Source organism: Malaya genurostris, chromosome 2, assembly GCF_030247185.1.
Source record: "Malaya genurostris strain Urasoe2022 chromosome 2, Malgen_1.1, whole genome shotgun sequence".
NCBI lineage: Eukaryota > Metazoa > Arthropoda > Insecta > Diptera > Culicidae > Malaya > Malaya genurostris.
Window position 1 is genome coordinate 91,271,212 of NC_080571.1, and position 25,962 is coordinate 91,297,173.

General features: G+C 37.6%; 1 protein-coding gene across 3 annotated transcripts in view; it reads left to right on the forward strand.

Annotated features, from left to right (window-relative positions):
- The window catches only part of LOC131432564 (interferon regulatory factor 2-binding protein 1), a 57,419-nt gene extending 31,457 nt beyond the window's left edge, over positions 1 to 25,962 (forward strand). Inside the window, exons 2-5 of one of the 3 annotated variants that reach the window (XM_058598905.1) lie at positions 306 to 365; positions 12,912 to 13,124; positions 13,304 to 13,812; positions 13,933 to 25,962. In XM_058598905.1, the coding sequence (XP_058454888.1) occupies positions 306 to 365; positions 12,912 to 13,124; positions 13,304 to 13,812; positions 13,933 to 14,073 (923 nt within the window). In that variant the 3' untranslated portion in view covers positions 14,074 to 25,962. The remainder of the gene's footprint in view (positions 1 to 305; positions 366 to 12,911; positions 13,125 to 13,303; positions 13,813 to 13,932) is intronic. The other 2 variants (XM_058598906.1, XM_058598907.1) reach the window with 2 other exon arrangements.

A 25,962-nucleotide genomic window follows, 5' to 3' on the forward strand; every position in this document is an offset into this window, starting at 1 on the left:
ATTTCTTCTGTACCGAATTTTCTTAGGTCGATTCGTACCGATAATGAAGAATGTCGATTCAGTTGCGTGGAAAATACGATGTTTGGCTCGCTTCCAATTTCTCACTTATGATAAAAGTGCAAAAGGAGCTGCCCGCTAATCGCTAGCCTGCCGTCAATCGGGCAGCATTATGTTTATTCACGGTTATTAAGTGTCGAGATACGGCGATGAAATGCATTCTGTTGAATTTATTTCCTAACAATTTGTTTTAAGCTATGTCCGATCTTGGTTCTGATCAATTCTTCCCATTGTTCTATCTATTCCAGACCAAAAACATCAAAACATGGGGATTTACGTGAACGCCCCTGTTGTGCAACGTTACAAATGTAAGTTAACAAACTCTTTCTTTTTTTTTCTAATAAAAATCTTTGAATTCAATTTATCAGTGTCGTAGAATGAATCAGTACGAGTAGCCCAATCAAATATGAAATTATCTACCACGCAGCTATTCCAATGTTTATCACTGTCAACATAGTTGCTGAAGGTGAAACTTTGTTTCCTCTTTCGGTCTGCTCCGATTAGTCATCTATGATATAGTACAAAGCCAATTGGTCCAGAAAACATTTGAATTAAAGAATATCTTCCATCTACCATGGATATACAAACTCTAGTAAACAAATATTTAAAACCCATTAGAATATAAATTTGAATAGTTTCAAACACAAACCGATATATTAACAGACTTTCTCCAAATAAATAATTCTACTACTTGGCAGAAATCGGTAGCACCCTGTTCCATATGTAAATTTTTTAATCAACATTTATGATAAAATCTGAATAGAAATTTCATCACGATATAAGTGCAAAAGACAGATTCTTTTTGTTTATTTTCTCTTTTGATTATTTCGGTACTTTTAGCAATCATCCCTCTTCTCTGTGACTATTTACAGAGAATATTAACTATCTTCTTTTTATCTGCACTGAAGACTCTGAAAACAAGTATTAGACGAAATACGTATCTATGATAAACAGATGGTGCTGACCAGTAATTCGATGTGTCACGCATTTTCAATGAAAGAATCCATTCCAACAGCCTCATATTCGTTTTTTACCGTCTCATTCGTAAATGATTGCATCCAAAACAAACGAAGAAATGCGAACTGTTTTCCCCTACGACAAGACGAATTTGTTCCCCTACGACAAGACCAATCCAAAATAACGTATGCAGAGAGAATCAGTTGAATTTCAATTCTCATTCTTTCATCGATACAATCAAAATCTGTGTGGTTTGGCGTCTAAAACATTCGAAGTAATTGGATCCTCTTTGGAAACCACAACTACTGTAGACACGAGCATGAACAGGTAAAAGTCATTGTGAATCGTTTTCTGTCATTATCGATTCGGTTGAATATCGACACTGCACAGTTTACGATGTTCACTGAAATCGAAATTTTAAAATTACTATTCCGCTTATGTCGTTAACTGGAAATGGATCTCGTTCTCATAATTTACAAGCGGAGCTGGGAGTGACATTTATTTCTCCTCTTTTTTGTCTATTTAGAGTCAATAAAAATGACATTTATTTGCTCTGATTCTGAATACTGCGGAATTTGCGGAACGAGAGGAAAATGCGAAAGAATGTGATGAATCATATGTTCATAGTGAGTCACTTGGCAGTGTATTTTGAATGTTTTCAATATTAGTCTATTTTACTCTTTTTTTAAGTCTATTTAGTATTCTAGTATAGTCCTGTAAATTTCCTTCGCCATCATTCATCCGGTAAAGGAACTTTTTTTGTCAAATTTCACGCTCTTCTGCATCTAATTTTTTGTCAATCCGACACCTTCAGGGTTACTCAATTGAATTTTAATTCAAAGTTCTAATTATATACAATGATCAGAAACTGGCATAGTGGTGTAGGTGAGACGATAGCTTTTCTCACAACCTACCTGAGTTCAATTCACCAGTCCTTCCAAATTTTTCCAGTACATATAATTTTTTCATTTCATGTCTAAATATCTTGAGAAAATTTACTTCCAGGAGAAAAGTTATGAGCTAATTTATTGCTTGATCTACAAAATCAAACATTAAATTTAAGTTTTGTGAATTTCTGTAAATTGTAACTTAATAATTTAAAAAAAACTTAATTGCCATAATGTCAAATGTTGGTTTTATTACAAAATTTTAAATGAAAGCGTTTTTAAGTAGTTTTCTAATATTTGAAATTTAACTTAACTTTTTGTTCAGTGTTTATATTTTTAGAGCGTCAAATCGATTTCCTTCATTTATTTCAGTCTCTAATGAAATTGGTTTTTCTATCCGTTGAAAACGAGTGGGTTGCCATACTGATGACGTGTGCAAAGTTTTTCTGTTGGTAGTTTCTGGATCAAATTATAAACCATTTAAAAAAAATCTTCAAAGAATCAAAATTATAAAGAATAATTATTGAAACAATTTTTTAACTTGTTATGAGTATGAAGATTTGGCATGTTGGTTGGTGTTCTATTTGTTGAAGGGATTTATTCAATTTTTTTTTTGGTTATGACGTAAAGTCATAATCAACTCAGTTTTACTAACTATCAATATTCGATGAGACATAGATTATTTACGAAAAATCTGTTTTGTTTAGATTCAGATTAATCTCAACCAATACTGACTGGTAGAGGTGAACTTACCCATTCTGCGGAGAACCTCTGTGTCATTTAAGCTACCCTGGAATGTGGCATGAACACATTTAAAAAAGCAGGGATGCGCGAACCATACATGTTCAACGGACGGGTGAAGCTCGAATTGTTTCACTTTCTACAGGCTAAACGTGGTTCCGTCAACTCCGTCAACAATTATGCGATTATTATTTTATCTTCTCTGCCACAGTTCACTTAACAATATATATAAAGCCAGCAACTTTTGTCTTAGATACACTTTTTACCATCAAAAAGCAGATTTGAAGATTTTTTTTGTGTTTTTTTTAAATATGAAATATGACAGCATATCCGAAATGAGGTTAGTTTGACAGGATACCCTTAATTTGAACGTTGTTCTAAAAAAATAACCCTGATAAGTTTTTAAAGTTGAATATCTTTTGTTGAACTCAATGTAACAACATAATTTTTGTTTCGAAAATAGAATCTTGGTCCAGATTTCAGGTGCGAATTCCAGAACCAGAATACTACTCCGGAATCCAAGTTCTAGTCTCAATTCAGCAAAAATCCAGAAACAGAGTCCAAGTTCAACATTTTGATTCATAACTCAGAATCTGATTCTTGATCCAAAAACCAAGTTCAAAATCAAGGTCCAGGATTCAGATCCAGAACTTAGCTCTAGAGTTTAGGTTCAGAATTCATGTCGAGATATGAGATAAATGACTAGAATTCAGATTCTGAATCTAGATCCAGAATCTAGGTCTATAATTCAGATCTAGAATCCAAGAGTCCTAGAATTAGGGACATGAATCCAGATGTAGGTACAGAATTCGGGTCCATGCTCCAACTTCACAACACAAGTTCAGGATTCAGGTCCAGAATCCAGGTTCAGAGTTCAGGCCCAGAATCCAGATCCAACTTCAGAATTCAGGTCTTGAATGCAGGTGTAGTCTTAGAATTTAGGTAGAAAAAATCAGAATTCAGCTGTTCAAAATTGAGGTTCAGAACTCAGATCCAAAATCCAGAATCAAAACTGCAGTCTAATACCAGAGTCCAGATTCAGATGGCAGATCTAAGTACGGAATCCAGATTTAGAACTTAGGTCCAGAATTCAGGCTTAGATTCCTGCCCAAAATCCAGGTCCAAAGTCCAAGTGTGGAATGCAGGTTCCGAATTCAGGCCCAGAATTGAGGTCCACAACCTAAGTTCTGTTCAAAAATGAGGTTCAGAACTCAGATCCAAAATCCAGAATCAAAACTGCAGTCTAGTACCAGAGTCCAGATTCAGATGGCAGATCTATGTTCGGAATCCAGATTCAGAACTTAGGTCCAGAATTGAGATCCCGAACCCAAGTTCAGAATCCAAGGTTCAGTTCTTGAATCCAGGTGTAGTTTTAGAATTCAGGTAAAAAAATCAGAATTCAGCTGTTCAAAAGTGAGGTTCAGAACTCAGATCCAGAATCCAGATTCTAAATTGCGGTCTAGTACCAGAATCCAGATTCAGATGACAGGTCCAGAGTTCAAGTTCTAAATGCAGATTTAGAACTTAGAACTTCCAGAATTTAGGTGTAGAATTTTACTCCAGAATCCAGAGTCTAAATCCAGGTGAAAAGTCCAAAAAAGTGGAATCCAGATTCAGAACTAAGGTCCAGAATTCAGGCTTAGACTGTTGCGCCGGAATCCAGAGTCTAAATGCAGGTACAGAAATACAGTTCAGAAATCAGGTCCAGAACCCAAGTTCAGAATTAAGGAACCAAGTTCAGAGTCCAGGTCAATTGTTCAGATTAGGAATTCAGTTCTAGAATCTAGGTCCATAATCCAGATCTAGAATCCGTGTCCAGGAAAAGAATTCAAGACTTTGAATCCAGGTATAGGCATAAACTTAAGATCCAGAATCCAGGACCAGATGTGCGGTTTAAGGCCTGAATCCAGGTCAAGAGTCCAAGTGCAGAATACAGATTCAGAATTCAGGTCCAGAATTGAGATCCCGAACCCAAGTTCAGAATTTAGGAACCAGATCCAGAATCAAGGTCAACAATCCAGGCTCAGAATTTAGTTCCAGAATCTTGGTCCATAATGCAGATCTACAATCCGGGTCCAGGTCATGAATCCAGTACTTGAATCCAAGTATAGGTTCAGAATTTAGATCCAAACTTCAACCTTAGAATCCAGGTTCAAAACTTAGGTTCGAAATTCAGTTTCAGAATCCAGGTTCAAATGTAGAATTCAGGTCCATAATCTAGGTCTAGATCTAGATTCAGATCTTGGTTCAGAATCTGTATCCAGGTCCAGAATCCGGGTCTTGAATTCAGTTGTAGGTTTAGAATTCAAGTGCCGAATTTAGGTTCAGAATTTTGGTCAGATACTGATCCAGATTCAGAATTTTGATCCTGGATCAATAATATGATATGGTCAGCTTCAGAATCTGGACCTGTATCCCGATCTGGTATTGGCCCAGTTGTATAGTAAATCTAGGCTCAACTGCTTTTTCGCATTCGAATTGTCCGTATTTCAATGGCACGCTATCTGCTTCGAAAACTGTCATTGGAATCTGGATAACTCAGTCGAATTCCCTTTCACGGAAAGTCATTTCGCCGAAAATATCAACTCATAAAATGAACTTTGTTGAATTTTATACGACTAATCGAAAAGTGCTATAGTTACACGTTTCTAAAATATATGTTTTCAAACATGTTTTATTAACAAAAAATCTTACACTAGATCTTATCTAAAATTTTGTCTCATTAAAAGCTTGAAATGCTGGAGATTTTCGAAAAAAATACCTCTAACCTTTTTGTATTAACTTCTAATAGTCATATGGTGAAAATGATATTAGCATAGATAGATTCGAACCTGTCCAACCTTCTTCTATCCGTGGAACTGCTCTGTCATTGAGCTACATTGGAATGTGGGAAACCACTCGATACTACACAATACACGTTACAAGCTCGGTAATAAATCAAACAATAAAACCCCCATTCGTTTGAAACACCGTTCACTGCATCAGCTGATTTAGGAACGAGTATCTTGTTTGTAGAAGAAAAACAACACCAATTTCGACACGACTGGTCAATTTGTCACGTTTCATGTACACTGCCAAATATGAATTCGAAACGTATGTCACATTATGCCTATATAAAAGCAACCTGCTTCACACGCAAGAAGTGCATCATTTACGTCAAGTTCGCTCCGGTGAAATGTATTTAATTTCGCGTCGGTTTCAAAGTTCAATTCTGACCCGAACATGATTCATCCAGTTCGAAGTGATCTGTCATTCAGCACAGTTGTTTTATGTTTCGCCAGGCTTAAGTTTTGCATTGAAAAAGTTAAAAATGTTCTAAGGTTAATAATTGAACGATCCTGGAAATCAAAGCAAATGTTTTAGTTTTTATCAAAGTTCACTTTTCTGTACGGCCTGAAGAGTGCAGTGAACTGGAGTTTTTTTTATCGAAAAAGAGTTTAATGCAAACATAACAAGAACTGTTCAGATCATCATCTTCATCGTCATCATCATCATCATCACCAACAACAGCTTGCAAAGTACTATCGACAATAGAAGAAAGCAATCCATCACTGCTCATAATTCTACGAAATTCCGCATTCAATCACATACCCGATAACCTTACTCTACTTAGCCAAGTCAGTAACAATTACATGCTCCTGCAAGTGATCAGCGACGATGACTCGGGCTCTGCTCTGTCCGATTCGTTGGCTGGCAGATGTTTCATATTTACAAACTACTGAACCGGTCCCGTCGGCAATGAGTAATCCGGTGGATTACGTCAACCGTCGCCGCCTAGCCGCCTTCAACCAAACGAGCTGTAAACTGAGGTAGACCGACCGTCAGAAGAGAACGCTTTCTGCTGCCTGGTCGCTGTTGTAATTGTGTACAATGATGTACATACGGTGCACTGGGCGAAAAAAAAACAACTACTTGATTTGACCATGAAACGGTAAACAATTTGTTTCGGCGAAATTCGGTGGCCTTTTTCGAGTAGGTGTGTTCCACGAAGAACCGCGGAACGGACGACGGACATTGCGAACGGCAATTCTTCCATTACTGAGAAGTGTTTGTTCGGTAAAATATTTACGTTTGCTCAAACCGCAGACACTTCGGATGATTCTGATTAAAGGTATATATATTTTCCCCCCTATAGTTTACAAACAGACAAAAATAAACGAATTAGTCGATGACTGATTACTTCTGCTGCGGTGTGAGAATAAATGGTACGTTCGCTTCAATATGTCAATAGAATTACATCACTTTGCGTATGATGGGAACAGACTGGTGTGGTGCCGTTCGAACCGCTTCAAAGTAGTTAAATCATCAAAAGATTATTGTTCCGAAGGTAACTGATTCATTTGACGTGGATATCAAAGGAAATATAACCAGAATATGAGTTCATTTATTTTTGCATCAAAACGCTCGATCATATTTTTCGGTTCTGACCAAAAACTATTGGAAGAGTAGCGGTTGTGGAATGCAACCTCACTCGCCTTATCGTCTAGTCCTAGCACTATTCGACTATCACTTGTTTCGATTGATGCAAAATCGTGTTCCGCGTTTTACTGGGATTCCGTTAGACAATGGTCCATTATTTGCACCTTAGCTTCATACGGTTCTTAATGACCAAATCTCCAAACTGTTCTGTTCAACGCAGACCTGGCATGGCGGGTGTGTTTTTCTCTAATGGCAAGATACCAAATCTTCCGAAAATATGGGAGTAGCTCGAGATGTGATATTCGATCAAAATTTGGACTTGTTAAACGTTTTATCTCGCTGCCATTTTCACAACTGGAGAGCAAATGTCAAAATCAAATAGCAGACATGTTGCTCCATATTGTTTTTAATAGAGTGTGCAGGTTTTCAAATGCACGACGAAAAAATGTGCTAAGTTATTATTTTGAATTTCGCCCCATTCATTCTAACAGATTAATTATGAACACTCTCACCGAATGTTGATAATTCACCATCAGAAGCACCTTTTTCATCTGTCACCAGAGCCATTTCTGGAAATTATTATGATCTGTTACTAATGGAGACCATTCTTGGGATATTATCCTTATTTAATGGGCCTTAAAAGGTATTACCCTCTTCAAGAAAATCCATATTTGTTAAACGTTTTCTGTTCGACGAAGTCCTTTAAAAATTCTTACAATGTGGATATTACCGGAATGGATTTGAAGAGTAGGTACCGATGTCGTTCTAAAACAATATGCGAAAAGATTTTAAAAATTCAAAACGACAACTTTGGAATTATCGGTATTCTTGGAAAATCTGTGCACTGGAGTAGAGCTGAAATTTACTCAATCAGGTCATTCGCGAGCTATCTATACTGTACTCATACAAATGCGTTCAGGATGTACCTATATTCAGCAATTCCATGTGAAAAATATGTACGACCTCTCAGAAATTCGTAATATTTGGTATAATCGTTCTCCATCGAAAAATATTAGACTCGTATTTTTTCATTTTGCCGTTAGGGTGACCATGTTAGAGAGGATCACAAAATCATTTTTTTTGAGTTTTTCAAAAACTGACTTTTTTGAAATTCATAACTTTATTACCATTGAATCGCATTCTTTCAATTTTTAGATATGTTGTCCAGCAATATCAATAGTCTCTAGAATAGATAAAGTTTAAGATTTGTGGTTGATAACGTGAGTTGTATACGGGTTTTAGGCAATTTATGGATACCATACCAATAGAATTTTTCGTATTTTGAAACAAACCAATCAAGCACCCAATTGCCGGCTTCCTCGTATGAATCGAACTGCTGCTCTGTCTATACGTTACCCATCGATGAAAACAAATGGTAGTCGGAAGGGGTCAAGTCTGATGAATATGGCGGGTGGGGTAGCAAGTCCCTAAACTGAAAGTTCAAACTTCTATGATAATTCTATAATTATAGAAGTTTTACCCTCAGGTTCGAAACAAAAAAAACTAGTGCTTATGGAAGAATGAGTAAACAACAGTTCTTTGTCAAAGAACGATAGTTCTCTAATCTTTTCGAAAGAAATAGAAGTGAGTGAATTCTATAAGCAAGTGGATTAATAATAGTATATTTTGGGACGGTCGTAGTTTTTAAGAATGCAGTAGAAATTTTATACATTAGCGACCTCTGCAAAAGTACAAAAAAAGAAACATTGCTATGTTAAATACCTGCAAAAAAGTTATTACATTTTCATTGAAGAGTTTGTTACCAACGAAATATAATTATTTGCTCTCGTACGAAAGTGCTTCTGCCAAAACATTCGAAATTTCTGAAAAATGAATGAACGGTTCACGAGAACTAGTTCTTTCGGTAGAACTATCAAGTTCTGAACGCCTCTTTGAAATGAACTGTTTCGCCCATCTCTATCCTGAACCGATTTTGCTTTGTGTGTAACAAAAATTCTGTTGCCGTGTCTTCTGGTCCAATCTGGACGTTTTTCGATCAATTCATGCTTCAAATTGATCATTTATTGTATGTACCGATTAGTATTAACAGTTTCACCAAGTTCATGATACATCACACCTTTTTTATTCCACCAAACACAGAGTATTGCCTTCTTGCCGAGTTGATCTGGTTTTGCGATCGATGTTGATGGTTGTCTCAGATTGACCCATGATTTTTCTTCGTTTAGTATTCTTAATATAAATCCATTTTTCATCGTCAGTAACAATTCAATGTGAAACTGGTTTTCTTTCACTTCTTTGAAGCAAAATTTCACAAGTGTTTTTTGGTTTACCATCTGTCTTCCATTCAATTCATGTGGAACCCATTTTCCACACTTTTGAACTTTTCCCAAAGCTTTTAAATGGTAAACGATTGTTTATTGTCCCATTTTGACTAGAAGTATCATCTCCATCCAATGTTGCTTGCAAATCGGCATCTTCAATTTTTTTGGATGGTCCTCCAGGTTCCCTCAATTTTTCTTATCTTATAAAAAAGATGAACTTTCAATGCAACAACGAAGAATCCCTTAACCTTTACTGTTAACGTTGTTTCACTAGAATTGACATTTTTCATTGTTTCAATCATTGATTGTTGTCAGCTTTAACTGCGCTGAAGTAGACCGCCCATAGTTGTATTTCGTCATCGATCAAATGAAGGAAAATGCACAATGAACTAAGATAATGATGCTTGGAAGAAGTTTATTATTGTTACTATATAAAGCCACTTACTCAAACCTTTTGAATAAATGGTCGACGCTGGCCAGAACTAAGAGTAGTGCTACTGAAAAAGGAAAGAAGTGTTACTTCGATACTCATTGTTTCTAGAAACCGCGGGCACCACTTCATCTCCACGAGTATCGCAGGACAGGAAATGTATCAGTAGGGATAGGAGAAAATTTGGAATATGTCTTACGATCTAAGCAGGACGTACGGTGCACGAAACGAAAAACTTTCGGAATTCGTAGAACTCCCGTCAGCTAGCTGTCAGAAGATCTGCCACATGGTGGACGGATATAGCGTGATGGGTAGGTCGATGCCTTTCACGCAGCCCGCCTGGGTTCGATTCCCAACCCCGAACATAGGGTCAGAAAGTTTTGCCCCGAAGAGGCGAATAACCTTAACGTTAAAACATCTATAATCTAAACAAAAAAGATTTTTATTTTTATCATTCAAATTACTATCTTAAAAGACGAGAAATAACACATATTCTCATAGTCATTTGGGGGTTTGGAACCTCTTGGGTTCCGTTTTGTGCTAAAATGCATTTAGCATTTGGGCCTCCGAAACCGGAACCTGGGAACCGGTATAATCGAAATTGGTTCAAGAAAACTGACTGGGGTCCATTTTTTAGTCTATTGCTACAATTCATATAAAAAACCCAAGAACAAGGAAAGCCAAATTAATGTTTGACCGTCTATTGACAATGACTACCGATTGGAATAGTTTCGAAGCAAGTTTAGAAATCATTTTACATTTTATTTCCGGTGCATCCGGATCAGAAACCGAGAACCAGCAGAGCCGGAATCGGGTTGTTTGATGGTCTATTGACAATGGCTACCGATTGAAATAGTTTCGAGGCAAGTTAAGAAATTATTTTACGTGTTTTGTTTCGCCGCTTCAATCAAATTTTTAGCACACTTCAGGAAGTTGGATCCGACTTAAATTTGAAAGTTTTGTATGGGACCATGAAACCTTTCATTTGAATCTAAGTTTGTTGAAATCGGTCATGCCATCTTTGAGAAAAGGGAGAAATTAATTCGAAATAAATTTTTTTTCACTAATCTCCCTGTAACTCTGAAACCAAAAGTCCGATCAAAATAAAATTCAGAAACTGTGTAAAGGACGATTGTACCTTTCATTTGAATATAAGTTTGTGAGAATCGGTTCAGCCATCTCTGAGAAAAGTAAGTGCTTTTATTTTCATTTTTTTGTGCATATCACCCTGTAACTCCGGAACCGGAAATCGGATTCAAAGGTAAATCCGGACCTTTGTGTGAGATTGCAAGACCTTTCATTTGAATTTGAAATTATGTGCAAAAAAATGTTACATACATACATACACACACATACAGACATTTTGCGTACTCGACGAACTGAGTCGAATGGTATGTTACACTCGCCCCTCCGGGCCTCGGTTCAAAAGTTTTCACTGTGATTGTATAACCTTTCCATATAAAAAGATGAAAGAGAAATTCTGCTATATAGAATCTACAATCTTAGAAACTCAAAGAAATAGACAAGCAAAAAAATCCCGAAAAATTGAGAAAACATATTTTTTTAAATGAAAGGATAGTTTAGTACTGAAAGAACAACTAAATACAAATCATTGAAACAATCAGGTATCAGAACTAATTGGTTCAAGTGGCACGTTCTCCTAGTTATTTGGAGATTTGTGCCTTTTTGTAACTGAAAACGAGAAAAATGAAATCCCTGCAATATTGGCCTTTCACGACATGGAAGCAGGAACCTATTGGATCTATTCTTGGTTAAGTTGTTTTGCCACCGGATTCCATTAGGCTAGTTCTGTCCGAAGAAAGATAATAAACACTGTCAACCTTCTAGTGGACCCAAGCGCCGTTATTCAGAGATATTTGTTCTCATGTTTCTGATTCTGAACGCAGTTTCAAAGCTTTGAAAAATTAGTATCACTTATTAGTTCTAGTAGATGCAAAATTAACTGACTTGAGTAAAAAGCCTACATTTTTAACAATGACCGTTCCTCTTTGTATCCTCTCTCTTCCACGAACAACTAGAGTGGCTTTATGTTTCACGCTCTCATTTGCAATTAAGCATTTGTCTTTACTGATATCTCGGATTGAACAACCAAAACTAAATCGCCTAAATGTTTACTATCTGTTGCAGCCGATGAACAGTTTCTATCTAGTAATTTTAAATAAACGGGTAACGATATGTGAATCGTAAATAATGACTCCTAGTTTGCACACAGAGTTCCATTTTTTTCAAAAAAAAAAAAAATGGTAGTTAATTCCAAGTACCGGAAACATCAAATCACACCTAGACAAAACAAAACGAAACAGAATGACACAAAATTAGACCCCACCAACACTGTGCAACAGGCGCAATCTCGGCAGACAGAAGAGCTTAAGTCACGACTAGAACGGCTTACTTAGTGCTGATAAGTGACATAAGTTGCAACTCTCGGCCGCAGAACTAGGCAGTCTACAAACAATCTACTGTAGCGCAATTCGACACGGTTATCGCGCAAGCCGGCCACGTTCCGGCACATGAGAGCTTCGCGTGTCGACGTTTTGGCTGCTATTTCTTCGCATTATCAGCTGTGCCTAATTGACCGAGTGGCTGTTTTGAAGGATGAATTCTACTGCTGGTTGCATCGCTGAACTGATAACGGGGGGAGACCCTATCGGAATAATGGGTCCCATTGTATCAGCAGCACCGTTCTGTTTACTACCAACATTCCAGCTTATCAGTGACAACTGAGTACAGAGTTTGGTATAGGAATTTTTTTGTTCCATTACTGCTGGCAGCCGGTTATCAATAGTCAGATTGTTCAGTATTAACATTTGTTTGAATTTCGCTTATCTGCGTGGTAAAGGTGCACCGCGACCGATAAGAATTTAGCTCGAATGTACGACACAGATCCGCGCTTGTAAGAGGCTGCTTACGTTCGGGAAATTAATAGTGAATATGGGAGGGTTTTCAGGACTTTTTGTTCGGTTTTAATTGGATTTGGCGCTACATAATCGTACTGTTAGTCATTGTTGGTCATGGTTCATAGAATCACTGAACGATGCAAACGACACCGAAATGCTTAGAACACCACAATCACGTTTTCACTTCTTTCTCTTTCTCTGCCGTCCTATCCAATTACAGTGTACCCAACCGTGATACCGATTCCACCGGTTTCCATGGGCGATTCTACACCACCGACCCCATCGGTAGCCCCGCTGCAAAGCCCGATGGCGAACCTTATGTCGATCACGGAAACTCTTCCACCGGGCAGCCCCCGGAACGGCCCGAGCCCGCCGGGACCACCACCGCCTCGTACGGCTTCTAGAGGTTCCCAGCATTCACCCAACAGCTCCGGTAGGTGTTAGTAGGTCAGGACAACCGGTATCAGATGTCGATTGTAATAGAATTTACAGCTATCACACATCAAAACGAGTTCCATTATTTATGTTATGTTTTATGTTTCTCATCTATCATTCCTCGTCAGCACTGATTACTTATGATTAATACTAACATATTTACGTTGAATCTTGTAGGATCATCCAGTGGTCGACGGTCGTCCGGCTCCCGGCATGTGTCCAGCACGACGGTAACATCAAGCGAAGCACAACAATCGAATCCAGCAGGAGTTCCCGGCGGAGCGTCCACCCCGAACGGAAATGGATCCAATGGCAACGGCAGCACAACACCGATTACGCTCGGACCGCTCGGCGGGCCCACAATCGGGCCACAGCAACCTCCCCAGTCACAATCGGGTCCGCAACCACCACCGGAAAATGTCGGAGGAATGGCACCGGGGGCACCGGGTGGTCCTCCGGGTACACCGGGTACTGCGGGACCTCCGGGTCCGGGTGCACAGCAGGGTATCAACGGTCCTGCACCCAACAGTGGTACCGGAGGACCTGCCCCGGCACCGGCACCGAACCCGACGCTCAAGTGTACCATTTGCCAGGAACGACTGGAAGATACCCACTTTGTGCAGTGTCCTTCGGTGGGACATCATAAATTCTGCTTCCCCTGCAGCCGCGAGAGCATCAAACGTCAGGTAAGCGATTGTACTTAACAGAAAATCCCTAGCCAATCGGTGCTACACTTTTCATTGAGAAATAAATTTCCGTTCATTGTTAATTACAATTTTTCTCCTTTCTCTCTTTCTGTTTTACAGGGCTCCGGCGCCGAGGTGTACTGCCCAAGTGGCGAAAAGTGTCCACTGGCCAATTCGACGATACCGTGGGCCTTTATGCAGGGTGAGATCGCCACCATCCTGGGCGAGGAGTTGAAGGTGAAAAAGGAGCGCGAAACGTAGAGCCATGGTAGCGATGGTGACGAGCTGACGTCGTCCTCCTACCGATATTTGTACTATTACAATAACAATAGCAGCAGCAGCAGCACCAACAACAACAGCACTAGCAATGGTAATAACGACAGTAGTCGCAACGGTGGTAACGTCCACTACCTAACGGATGTAACGGCCGTCCCGCACGATCACGTTGGGCAGCATCACCACTATCAGCCGATTCAGCAGCATCAGCAACAACCATTGGGCTCAACCACATCCTGGGTAGTAGCATCACATCATGGTTCAGCGGCTACTGTTCAGCAACCGGCGCCTGCTGTTGGTTGGGAATTCAGCAATGTTGGAACACGCAGTGGGCTCGATTGAATGGCACACTGTACACCGGTCAGACGGTATTTGAAAGTCCGCCTAGTTGTACTTGCTATGCTATGACACTAGAAACAGCGAGAGAATCTCGTCAGAGGTACGTTCTTAGGGATGATTTTGACAAACTATTGGTAAATGATAAGAAGACGAACGAGAAGAAACATTTCATATGAAACCTTTTTTGGGATACCATAGCAGGAACAATTGTTGTACATAATCAAAACATAAGATATAAGCGAAACGCGGCGAACTGGACTCCTGCAACGGACAAACGTTCGGCGGTGGAGTTTCTCCGCACTTTGTAATGCGTACGAAGAGGTTACGCACTGAAAACGGTTACTTTTTGGCACATCTCGAGCAACCCATCGGATACAGATGGGGCGGGATCTAAAACAACACTAATCTTTTGTATGTTTTCTTATTTCTTACACACACAAGAAAAAAAAAACGTGCATATAAAATTATGCACAAATAATTAGTCGTAGCAGAATAACACAGAATTCTTAGTGATAATCAATAAGTTGGGTAAGAAAACCAATTGGAGGAAACAAATGTGAATAATCGATAACAGTACACATACATACTAATGAGTAGAAGTTGAAAATTCCCTTACAATGAACACGTTTGTTTTTATACAGATTTTTAATTAGTTAAGAATTTTATATTTTAATGTGAGGAAAGGCAAGCATAATCGATGATACAAAACAAACCATAAAAAAGCCGGAATATGCGCTGCAGTTACTATGCGAGAGCCAGTTTAGATGTTTTGTATAAGGTTGAATCCGGACCGAGCCGGAACCACTTTTGTAGAAAAAAAGCGATGTGTGAAACAAATCAAATAACTCTATTTTAAGAGTTGACTTATTTAATTTTTTTTATCGCTATTATCTTTATCCATACTTTAAACAGCATGAATATTTATGATTAGTTGCTAGTTTTTAACTATGATACCTGTAAATAGCCGAGAGGTTCTAGAGTAGAGCAGAAAATTGAAAAAAATTTTGTTTTTAATTTAACAATTTTAAATGAATGAAAAGAACCATGTTATTGTGAGAAAAAAAAACAGTTCATAAATACAGAGCAACATTATTGGTCGTAAAATCTTCAGTTTATTTTCTTCCTTTCCTCCCAGTTTAGTTTTGTTTCGTTCGTAAAAGTTTTCAGTTGCTGCTACTCGTCTCAGTTTGTGTTTTTCCAGTGGAATGCAGATAAGTTTTGATGTAAATCCAACTACTGGGAACGGTTGCTCGTGATGTAATTCTGCATCCGGGAACGTAATTATTGGTTCTTCGTTGCGGTGTGAAAACATTAAGGTGCCGAACGTTTCAGGATCAAATACAATCAAAGTTGTTTTACGAGAATTTCACTATGAAGGAGTCAATATCTATTCATCGCATACATTAAAACTATTATTCAGAGTGAGATCTGCTAATCTAGTCAATGCATAGGTTCAAAAAATGAAAATTTGAACATTCGCTTTGAATCTTTGAATTGTTGCGACACTAAAACAGAAGTACTACACATTTTCACATTAAGTTGGCTGTGATATTGCTTATCAGGACCGAACTACTACTATTGGTACAATTACTCGAAGTCTTTTACAACGGCTTCGAATAGATTTTCAAAACGCATCAGTGATCCTGCAGACTTACTTCAATTGACACTATTGACCAGTGTTCTTAAATGCTTTTGAAAACTTCCTATAATTCATCGTTTGCACTTCTTATTCTTATAAATCATTGGATCCAATTTGATCACCTAGAAAATCACTCTTTGGACATTTAACGGATACAATTTTGCATTTGTTTTGTTTTGCTTTTCTCAATAGAAAAGTAATAGAATTGCTGGAAAACCCGACTTTCGAATGGAGTCTTGGAGACCCATAGTGTTGCAATATATCATTCGACTCAGCTTGACGAGATCGAAAAAGCCTATGTGTAGGGGACGGGTATAGGGTGATGGGTAAGTCGATGCCCTTTCACGCAGCCCACCTGGGTTCGATTCTCAACCCCGCACATAGGGTCAGAAAATTTTTCTGGTCCGAAGAGGCGAATGACCTTAAGGTTAAAACCTCTATAATCGAAAAAAAGCCTATGTGTATCTGCGTGCACTTTTCAACGACTTTATTACCGCCTACATATTCTAAAAGATGGCTGAACCGATTTAAACAAATCTAAACTTGTTTGAAAGCTACTATAGAATTGGGGATTAAGTTCGAAGATCAAATGACATGCATTCCCGGTTCCGGAGAGATAATGGCAGAACTGTCGCAACCGGTATAACCCGTTGTTTTTACCGCTCAAAGATATCTGAGCCGATTTCTAGAATCTAGGATCGCTTGAAAGCTACTATTGAATTGTGGATAAAGTTCAAAAATCAAATGGTTGTCACTTCCGGTAGATATAATAGTATAAATGACATAACCGGCTCACCGTACGTTTTCCATCTGCTAAATTGTCTCGAAGATGAATCAACGAATTTTGATAAACTTAGGCTTATTTGAAAGCTAGCAATGTCAAAAAAATTTGGAAAAGATATGTCGAAAATTTCCGGTTCAAGAGATGTAAACTTATACGTAACCGACAAATCCAAGTATTTTTATTGCACCAAAACTTCTCGGAGATGAAAGAATTGATTTCGAAAGACTTAGACTTGAATGCTACTATTAGGATATTTGATAAGCTCACAATACTAATGGCCGAGGATATAATCTTACAAATGTTTTAATGAGACTCTTTAAATGGCAAGAGAAAGGCATTATTACACCATTTGATTGATTAGGATGGGTTTTTCACGCTTGACCCTAACCCAATTAAATAAAAGCTCTACAAAAAATGAAAAAATGAATTCTCCAAGCTCAAATAATTATTTTAGCGTGTTGCTTAAAAGTACCCATGGAACCTTTGGCAACTTAGTAAATGTATGGTACAAGTTTCCAAAGTTCTGAACAAATTGCGCGTAAGTTTCCAAGTAAAATTGTTTTCACGTTTCGTCTTCGACTTATCAGTGCGTTGACAGTTTATATTGTACGGAAGTGCAATGTCTAAAATGACGTCTTGGACAAATCCACAAGTTATTCGTTACTGTTATTCTGATAAAGTCATCATATAACTGGTATGTCGTTTACGGTTTTTTGATATCCAACTAAATGTTTTGTTATTTTACTTAACTCAAATCAGTTTACTTCTACGAAGTTGTTTACTATATCGAATATGTGTCTTCCATTTACTCGGTCCATCGCCGTTCGCCGCCAACCAGTCAAAGAATAAATAAGTCGAAAATCTCCCTGCCATTGATCGATCCAGGTTGCTCATAGTGTTCCTCTATTACTGGATAGCAGTGTTGGTGATTGCCGATAATTTGACAGAAGCTGCTCGATATTTATTTATATTGTATACAGCATTTTCAATCCGGTAGAAGATGCTACAAGAACTCGTGTCTCTCAATGCATGAACCGTGAGAAGGTTTTTCTACATTTCTTCGCTCCACTCTATAGTCTGAGTATTTCACGGCCCTTAAAAAAAATTACAGTCACATAATGATCGTTGCTGTGTGGAATTTCCCAAGAGAGAATCGCAAGTTGACAATTATCGCAGAAAATTGAATCGATTTGATGATTCTCATACTAGGTTGAAATATTTCAAAACCCTTGTGTGGAGTATTCACATACATTTATGCAAAGATTATATGTACATAGTTAGAATAAGCGGCAATAGTAAAATGATTCTATCGCAATTATCCACTACCCGTATAGAATCGGATCGCAAAACGAGAATGAGCGACCGTTTGTTGCTTAAGAGAGAATCCCCACTCTGTGCTAACCCGTGATGCTCAGACGGGTCATCGAGAGAAATTCGCTCCCGCATTGGTGTCCATTCTATGTTTAATGAACCATGCCGGTTTTTTGTTGCTGAGATGATATCAGTCTTTTTTGATAGCACTGATTGAATCGGGTAATTTGTGTGAAGAGTTGCTAGAGAGCGTTCTTTGATACGATAAAAGCCATCCTTGCTGGTGTGTTGTAATTCTCTTCCTTGGATAAGGCGGGTCATTATTTTTTTAAGGTTCACTATTAACGCCCTCGTCCATTGGTTTAGTATCGCTGTTGTCATTGGAAATAACGTCCTGTGGATTTCTTGTCCGATTGGTGTTATTTTTCCAAGTGTTGGGCTCGTTTTTAGTTTCCAAGCGTATCTTGTTGTACATTGGTTACAGATGATGGTTTCGTTGATGAGAATAGTTTTAGTGTTACCAAGTTATTTTTTTCCGTTTTCACACAAGACTTACCATAGTGAACCGTTTGTATTGACACGTGTTTTGCTTGTTTTCGTAGGTGAATTGCGATCTACGCCTTCTAGTTGGTCGATCAACAGTGCTAGCTGGGCGCCTTCTAGCTGATGCAAAATCGCCCTCAGTCAAAGTCAAAGTAAACGAGAATTCTTGCCTAGATCCGTCGCTAAATTTCTCAGTTGGTATCATTGTCAGACTTGTTAGTAAGTCTAGATACACGAATTCCTTGACCATCGCGATTTGATCACCGTCGCTCCGAACTCGAAATGGGAGTTCAACATTCTCGTCTATTTAACCTCTCCCTCTTATACATTTTGTCTTCAGGATTAAAATTATGTCAATCCTGCTGGCTTCAGCTCTCAATCTGATGTACGTTTCCGACATCGCCTCAAAGTGCCGCACCATGATATCAAAGTCAAACGAGCAGAACTTCTTTTGTAGTAAAATACAAAATACAAGCAACATTCATTCATGGAGCTGTGGTTGAACTTTGCACTCGAAATAAGGAAGGTACTGAAAATTTATAAACTTTTCTGGTGAAGAAAATGCACATTCGAAGTTTGTCCAAAAAGTATCGCATATTTTGATTTTTCGCGGGCTACGTATGTTCAATTTTTGATCTTTTGGTGACGTTATGCTGGTACTCATGCCAGTTTTTGCACATATATTGTGCGTGGACGTGCTTTAGCTTGTCTTCGATTTTCGTCTATCCAAAAAAGATTTCATAAGTTGTATCACATTTTAAGTGGATAACAACTTAAAGTGCGCGGATGGATTTAGAATGATGACTGTTGCATATGGCGAAGTGTCAAATATTCTCAACATTTCACGATAAATTGTATCAGTATTTTAAAACTGTATCGAAATGTTTGAACATGTGATAAATATACTGTAAAAATGCGTCTCAGAAAACGTGTGTTCACACGGTTTTTTAGAAGTAAAAAAATAGAATACGATTTTGAAAAGAATGCCCCGCTCATTTTGTCGACTAAACGAGGATCTCAATATCACAGTTGGCGAACAAAGCAAAAGAGTTTTCGTTTATTGTAAATAAGAAAAATTTCTTTCATCTGCTCTGGGCGTGAAGAGTTTTTTCGCTTTATAGAATTTACACCATTATACATTCGCATCCTCTCATTCTGCTACTACTACGAATGGCCGATATCAGCCAGTCATCGCCGGTCATCAATAGACATACGAATAGACGTGCGATAGGGGCTTTTGAGTAGGAGACATAGCATTTATTGTTTCTAATTAACTAGACTTTTATGCAACCCACAATACTTATAAAATGTCTAGTTTACAGTTAGCTTGAAAGTGATCGAAATTTAATTTGAGTTATATTGTTTGTTGTTTTATTTCTCGCTATCTCTGTGAGATCGTCTAATGTTTCTCAACTGGGTTGAATATAGGATGGATTGTATAGGGTCCGCAAATTGAAGTACTAAATTGCAACAAACTGATAAATCGTTCCTAACAAAAAAACATATTGAAAATTCATTCCATTCCACTTGGAAACAAATCATTTTTATTTTCAAAATGCTCTAGTGAAATTGAACTTGTTCGCTCTTGAGTTTACCACCAACTCGCCGCAGGTGATCGAGTAACGCTTCAGACAGCGAAGCCACTCCGAGTTCGAAATGAAAGCTGGAATGTATTCTGCAATCCAGAATTGAATTTTATTCGCTTTGTGACCCGGTGACAAGTCTTGTCGGAATACTCAATTCCTGGAACCAAAATGACGACATCGATGAAACTCTGTAGAACTACACACTTTTCTTGTGTTTCGCTGAATCTCACAAAATGTTTACCGAGATTTGTAACGCCGGTAATCATCTCGGCGAAAGAAAATATTGCTGTGTCTCGGTAATCACAAATTTGACAGTTTTTACCGAACTCGTCAGCAAAAAGTTTACTGGCTGTTTGGCATAACCTTTACTGAATGTTCGGTAAAACAACGAAGTGAAATTTATGAATTACTGAGCTTTTTAGCAATTAAAAGTAAACATAGAATTTCCTTTTTTTGTAAATTATAAACATTCAATTAGAGATCAAGAGTTCATTATGTTTTACTTATGTTTCGAGTACGTACAATTATTAATATGCAATTCGGACTAACCGCCGATTACCGAATATGTTGGTTGGCATGTTGTTGAAGTTCTTCGACTTATCCCATAAAGATTTCTTGATAATGGAAGCCGGATCTGGAAGGTGCCTTCTATAAATAGTGTACAATAATTTGTAGTTATTATACTTATACTACTTACTTTTGGACTAATTCCATTTCTTCTAATGGTTACCGAAAAATTTTTCGTTTTCAGAAAACGATTGCGTAGTGCCAAGCGAAAATGTAAAACATAAATGACAGTTGTCTTGTCCAATTTGTAAAAGCTACTATATGTTCCGAAATTTCGGCAAACGCGTGTGCTGATTTCGAGATTATTGTCAATTACAGAAGAGTTCAGCACAAGATTTTGCCAAGTATCGGCAAGAACATGCACTTTGTCGAATCGTCAGTAAATCTACAAAACGAGTTTCGAAAAACATAATATTGATAACTGAGCAATCTGCAAAATTGTGTGTTGCCGATGTGACTCGGTATATTACTTTACCGAGCTTGAGGATGAGTTTTATGTGTATAAAATCCGGTGAGTATTTTGACTGGTTATCACCCCCAAACAAACATCACCGATACTGGGTTCAGTCACCTGGCAGCCGTAAGCACATTATCATAGGATCGTGATTCTTCTGGCAACCAAACTCTGTCATTTTGCTTTTCTGGCAACCAAAGTCTGTCATTTTGCTGGCAACCAGCTCTGTCGTTTTACTTCAGCCCGGTGGCAACAATAAGGCGCTCCAGCTAGTGCTATCGTAACCAACATCTCAGTCCTTCGAAGCCATCAAAGCTAGCAAGTCAGTGAGAGCAAAGTAAACAAAATGAAGTAAAATACAACACTTCATTGATTGTGAAAGTCAGTATTACAATTTGGCAGCGCACGTTTCATAACGATATCACATTTATAATCAAACATAAAAAAATCAACTTTCACAGCTAAATATCACAGATATTTAGCAACAACGAACTTATATACTTCTTCGTTGTTTTCGTCTTTGCGGAAAAGATGATGGTCACGAAAACATGGCGGCCTAGCAGAGACTTGTTTTACTTACTCAAGACCTACTGTGCGATGTTTCTCGACAGGAAACACAATGTTTTCAAATTTTTCATACGCGGCCTTCTTCAGCAGCGTCTTTACTCATTTTGGCCGGATCGTGTAGGGCTTGGTCTGAAGTTTATCTTTCAGGATGAACTGGATGGAGACTTCGCCAATGTAATGGCACTACATCGAGAATTCTTCCTCTTGATTTAAGAGTTTCTCGTGACCAAACCGTTTTAGATTCACAGATGAAAATTATGAATTTTACAAGTAATATAATTCTACAAGCAATATTATTCATAAAACCTAACATGTCAAATGACGCAATATTCCATTCGAGCAGAATTTTACAGACTCCGAGTATAAATTGCCTTCGGTTGGCGTGCTTTGTAATCTAATGTTTCATGGCTCGTGCCGCACTGTTGCTATCGATCTTTCGTTTCTTATTTCATTCAATTTCAAGCCTTGTAATTTTCAAATCACACAATTTTACATGTTCTTGATTATAAATTTGTGTGAAATACAACGCTACATCTGATGCGTTAAATTTTCTGGTAATTCGCCGGAGTTTATAGTTTCAAGGAAATCGAAAAAAACGAACAGCGGTAAACGTTATATCCAAATGATTTTTGGAAAATTTAACAGCCCACTCAATTTATTGTGGTTTTCAGTGGGGCATAGAATGCGACAGAATCGCCGCAGAATAGCGAAATAATAAGCGTCATAATTACAGGTTCCAGGTTGCAGATTTGCATGTAAATTTGTCGATTTTTTTTGTAAGCAGACTCTGTAATTTAGCAGTTTTTACAGGTTTTTGAAACTTTTATATACAACCTTCCAATTTACAGACTTCTGAAATTGCGTTGGGCTTCTTGTTTGTTTTTCATCGTCATACTTATGAATTTTAACACTTGAATTGGAGGATTTCTAGTATGCAGAGGTGAAAATTTTATCTGGCATCTCTACCAGGAGCTGGGCTATTTTTTAACCCCTTCGCTGTCTGTTGTACTGAAGTTTACAACATTTTTATATCAAGCATAAGAGCGAATAGAGAAATAAATCGTCTGATGGATTAAAAGCAATTACAGATTTATAAAGTAATATTCTCTAGCGACAACAATTATTCGTTTGTTCACTAAAAGCATCAACAAGCATGTATCTCTCAAAGACGACTGAAGTTTTAGAGTAGACGATTTGCATATTAATAATTGTTTATTTTTATAGTTATTATTGATAATGCTTCACACGATGTTTTGAAGACAATTGTATAATTATTCTGGTTATAAAAAACATGGTCATTTAACGGTCAATTAAAAAAATATTTATATATTTATGTAGTTATTATTGATAATTGCTTCACACGATGTTTTGAAGACAATTGTATAATTATTCTGGTTATAAAAAACATGGTCATTTAACGGTCAATTAAAAAAATATTTTTCTGATTTGTGATCTCGAAGAGATGCGAATGACAGTTACGCTATTTTTGCGGCATTTTGTCGCTATCTTGTCGCATCGCAATCTTCGTTAGCCGCCAGTGAAAATTACAATATTATACTTTTACTCTTTTAGAAAATCAACCCGAATACGAATTAAAGTTTTTAAATTCGGAATCAAAGTAATATGAAGTTCATCAAATTACCCAGGTTGCTAAATAACAAAAAGATCTGTTGTGTCTGGGGCTCCAGTTTGACGGATTTTCTCGCATACATCTGACTGACAATGCCACAATGTAACAAAATGACGAGGGGTCATCGAAACAGCTTGTGCAACGTAATAATTACGGTTGACGTAATGTAGCACTTCAATGGTCGGATCAAAGATAAACTCTCATGTATCATTTGTCAGTTTCAGTCTTTTGAAGCAAAACAACGAGCGTCTGATGCGTCGTAACTATGACAATGTCTATGTTTGAAAAAAATATCAAGTTACAGTATGAACGATATTGAACAATTTGGCTGAATATCCTGTAATTTCTAAAAAAAAACTTAGTATTTATTTAGCATGAAGCATTAAAGTCAATTGAATTTCCATGGCGTTTATTCGGAGCTAGTCGAGTAATAAAATTAAAGGTAATTACAGCAATCATGGTGGGTAGATCTATTCGATCACAGAGAAGATGTATTTCTAAGGTGATAGACACCGGCTGAGTAGTGATGCAGTTTGCACGCTAAACTTGAACAGAAGATCGGCAGAGAAGTCTTCTTTCTTGTCTACAGGGTTTTAGGTTTTGTCTACTTGTAAATTCGGAGCCAATGAGATCAAAACGATTACTGCATCCATGCTGTATTTAACACTCATTTATTTTCCTGTCGACCATTTTGTATGTTCCATTTTATTCAAACTGCTCCAAACGTACCTAAAATAGCGTATTTCTAAAATGTAGCAATCCACCTAAAACCAAACATTTGTAATCAAGCATAACGAACCTAATGGCGTAGGATAAACCTGATTGTAAGTGTACGTAGAAAATCTAAAATTAAATTAAGATATACTAGGTATATAGTGCTAAAACAACAAACACAACTTCAACTGGTTCCAGAAGCCTTTTGGGTGGCCAAAGCGAATCAAGTAAGCGATAAAAAAACACATTCATGGGCCAAACACAGGTCACTCGAATCCCCGGCAGCCCGAAATGACCTCTTAAAGGTACTGCTTTCCCATCAGCTCATAAACTTAGAATCAATTGTTACAAGTTACATTCATTAACCACGAGAAAAATATATAGTAGCTCTCGGAAGATAGGTCTGCGTAGTGTGAGGTTCTGCAAATCTAAGTTGGTTTCATTGATTGGCAGCAGCATTAAGAATTTTTACGAGCCAAGAAACGCAATAACAAGGTTAGTTTTCACACATGGTCCGGTGGAATCTGATTCTACCGCTTCGCTTGTATAGTAGAATAGGATGTTATTTACTTCAACTTGGTATTTACCGAGTTGGAAACTATATGAACTCAAGCCTTATTAATTTTAAACGAGTCGAAAGATTATCTGTTCATATATTTGTTTTCTCAATAAAGTATTACTCTCATTGCAAACAAATTTATTCACAGTTGGTATAGCGTTGACTCGATATGGCGTTCCATTGCTTATGTTTGCTGTTAACTGTAGTGTACATGTGTTATTTTTCCGTCTAGGTCTCTAAGTAATACCCCATTTGAGCGAGTGAAGTATAAAAAGAACCAAATTTTTATTTACGCAATTTGATTGAAAAACTCTGACGGCAACGCCAAATTGTAACGTTTCGTTCTAAAACACTGAAGATAAAAGTTAACTCAAAACTGTTGGATTACTAAAAGCAATGCTATTTCGTTTCATCAGATTCCATTGGTTTTATTACTCAATTAAGCATTTGCTGACATGAACTGTCCACTCGCTTGCGAAGTATGCAGGTGCAAGTTTCGTACAAGCAAAAGCCAAAAAGAACTTGCCGTAACTCGCGAGTTCTGCTGCTTCTGGCCAGTGCTAGACAGTCACACATTGGAACACAACACTCGCCATATTTGTACATATGTGTAAAGCATGAAACCATTGAAAACAAACAACTAAAACGAGTACATTGAACAGTAATTAGAAAAATTAGGCATCATTCAAATTCACGACTACCGGATAGGGCGTTCAATTCCTGGACTTGATAGCCAATACAGCAGTTTTCATTTGGGATAACCGTCAAACACACCTTTGATATTCTATAAGAATGAGAAACAATCAGAGAAACTTTTAAATACATTCGAACCGAATCATTTTGCAGAGATGAGTACAGGAACTGAAACATAGACACAAGACAGCAAACAAAAATAAAATTGTTCAAACTTTTATAGTCGTGAAGCGGATGAAACTTTTAGCGTGAACATTATTGAGAAACAGCAATCCGCAATCTGCATTTTGCATTGGTACCAACGTTTTACAACATAATACACGAGCACGAATCGATTGAAAACGATTGATGCGAGTACTAGCTACATGATAATCCAATAAACATTTGCAAAGAAAACAAAAAAACTGTAGGTTATATAGATTGGTACTTTGTGAACAGTCAAGTTTGTAAATAAATAAAACATTCGAAAAACATTGGAACATATTGAA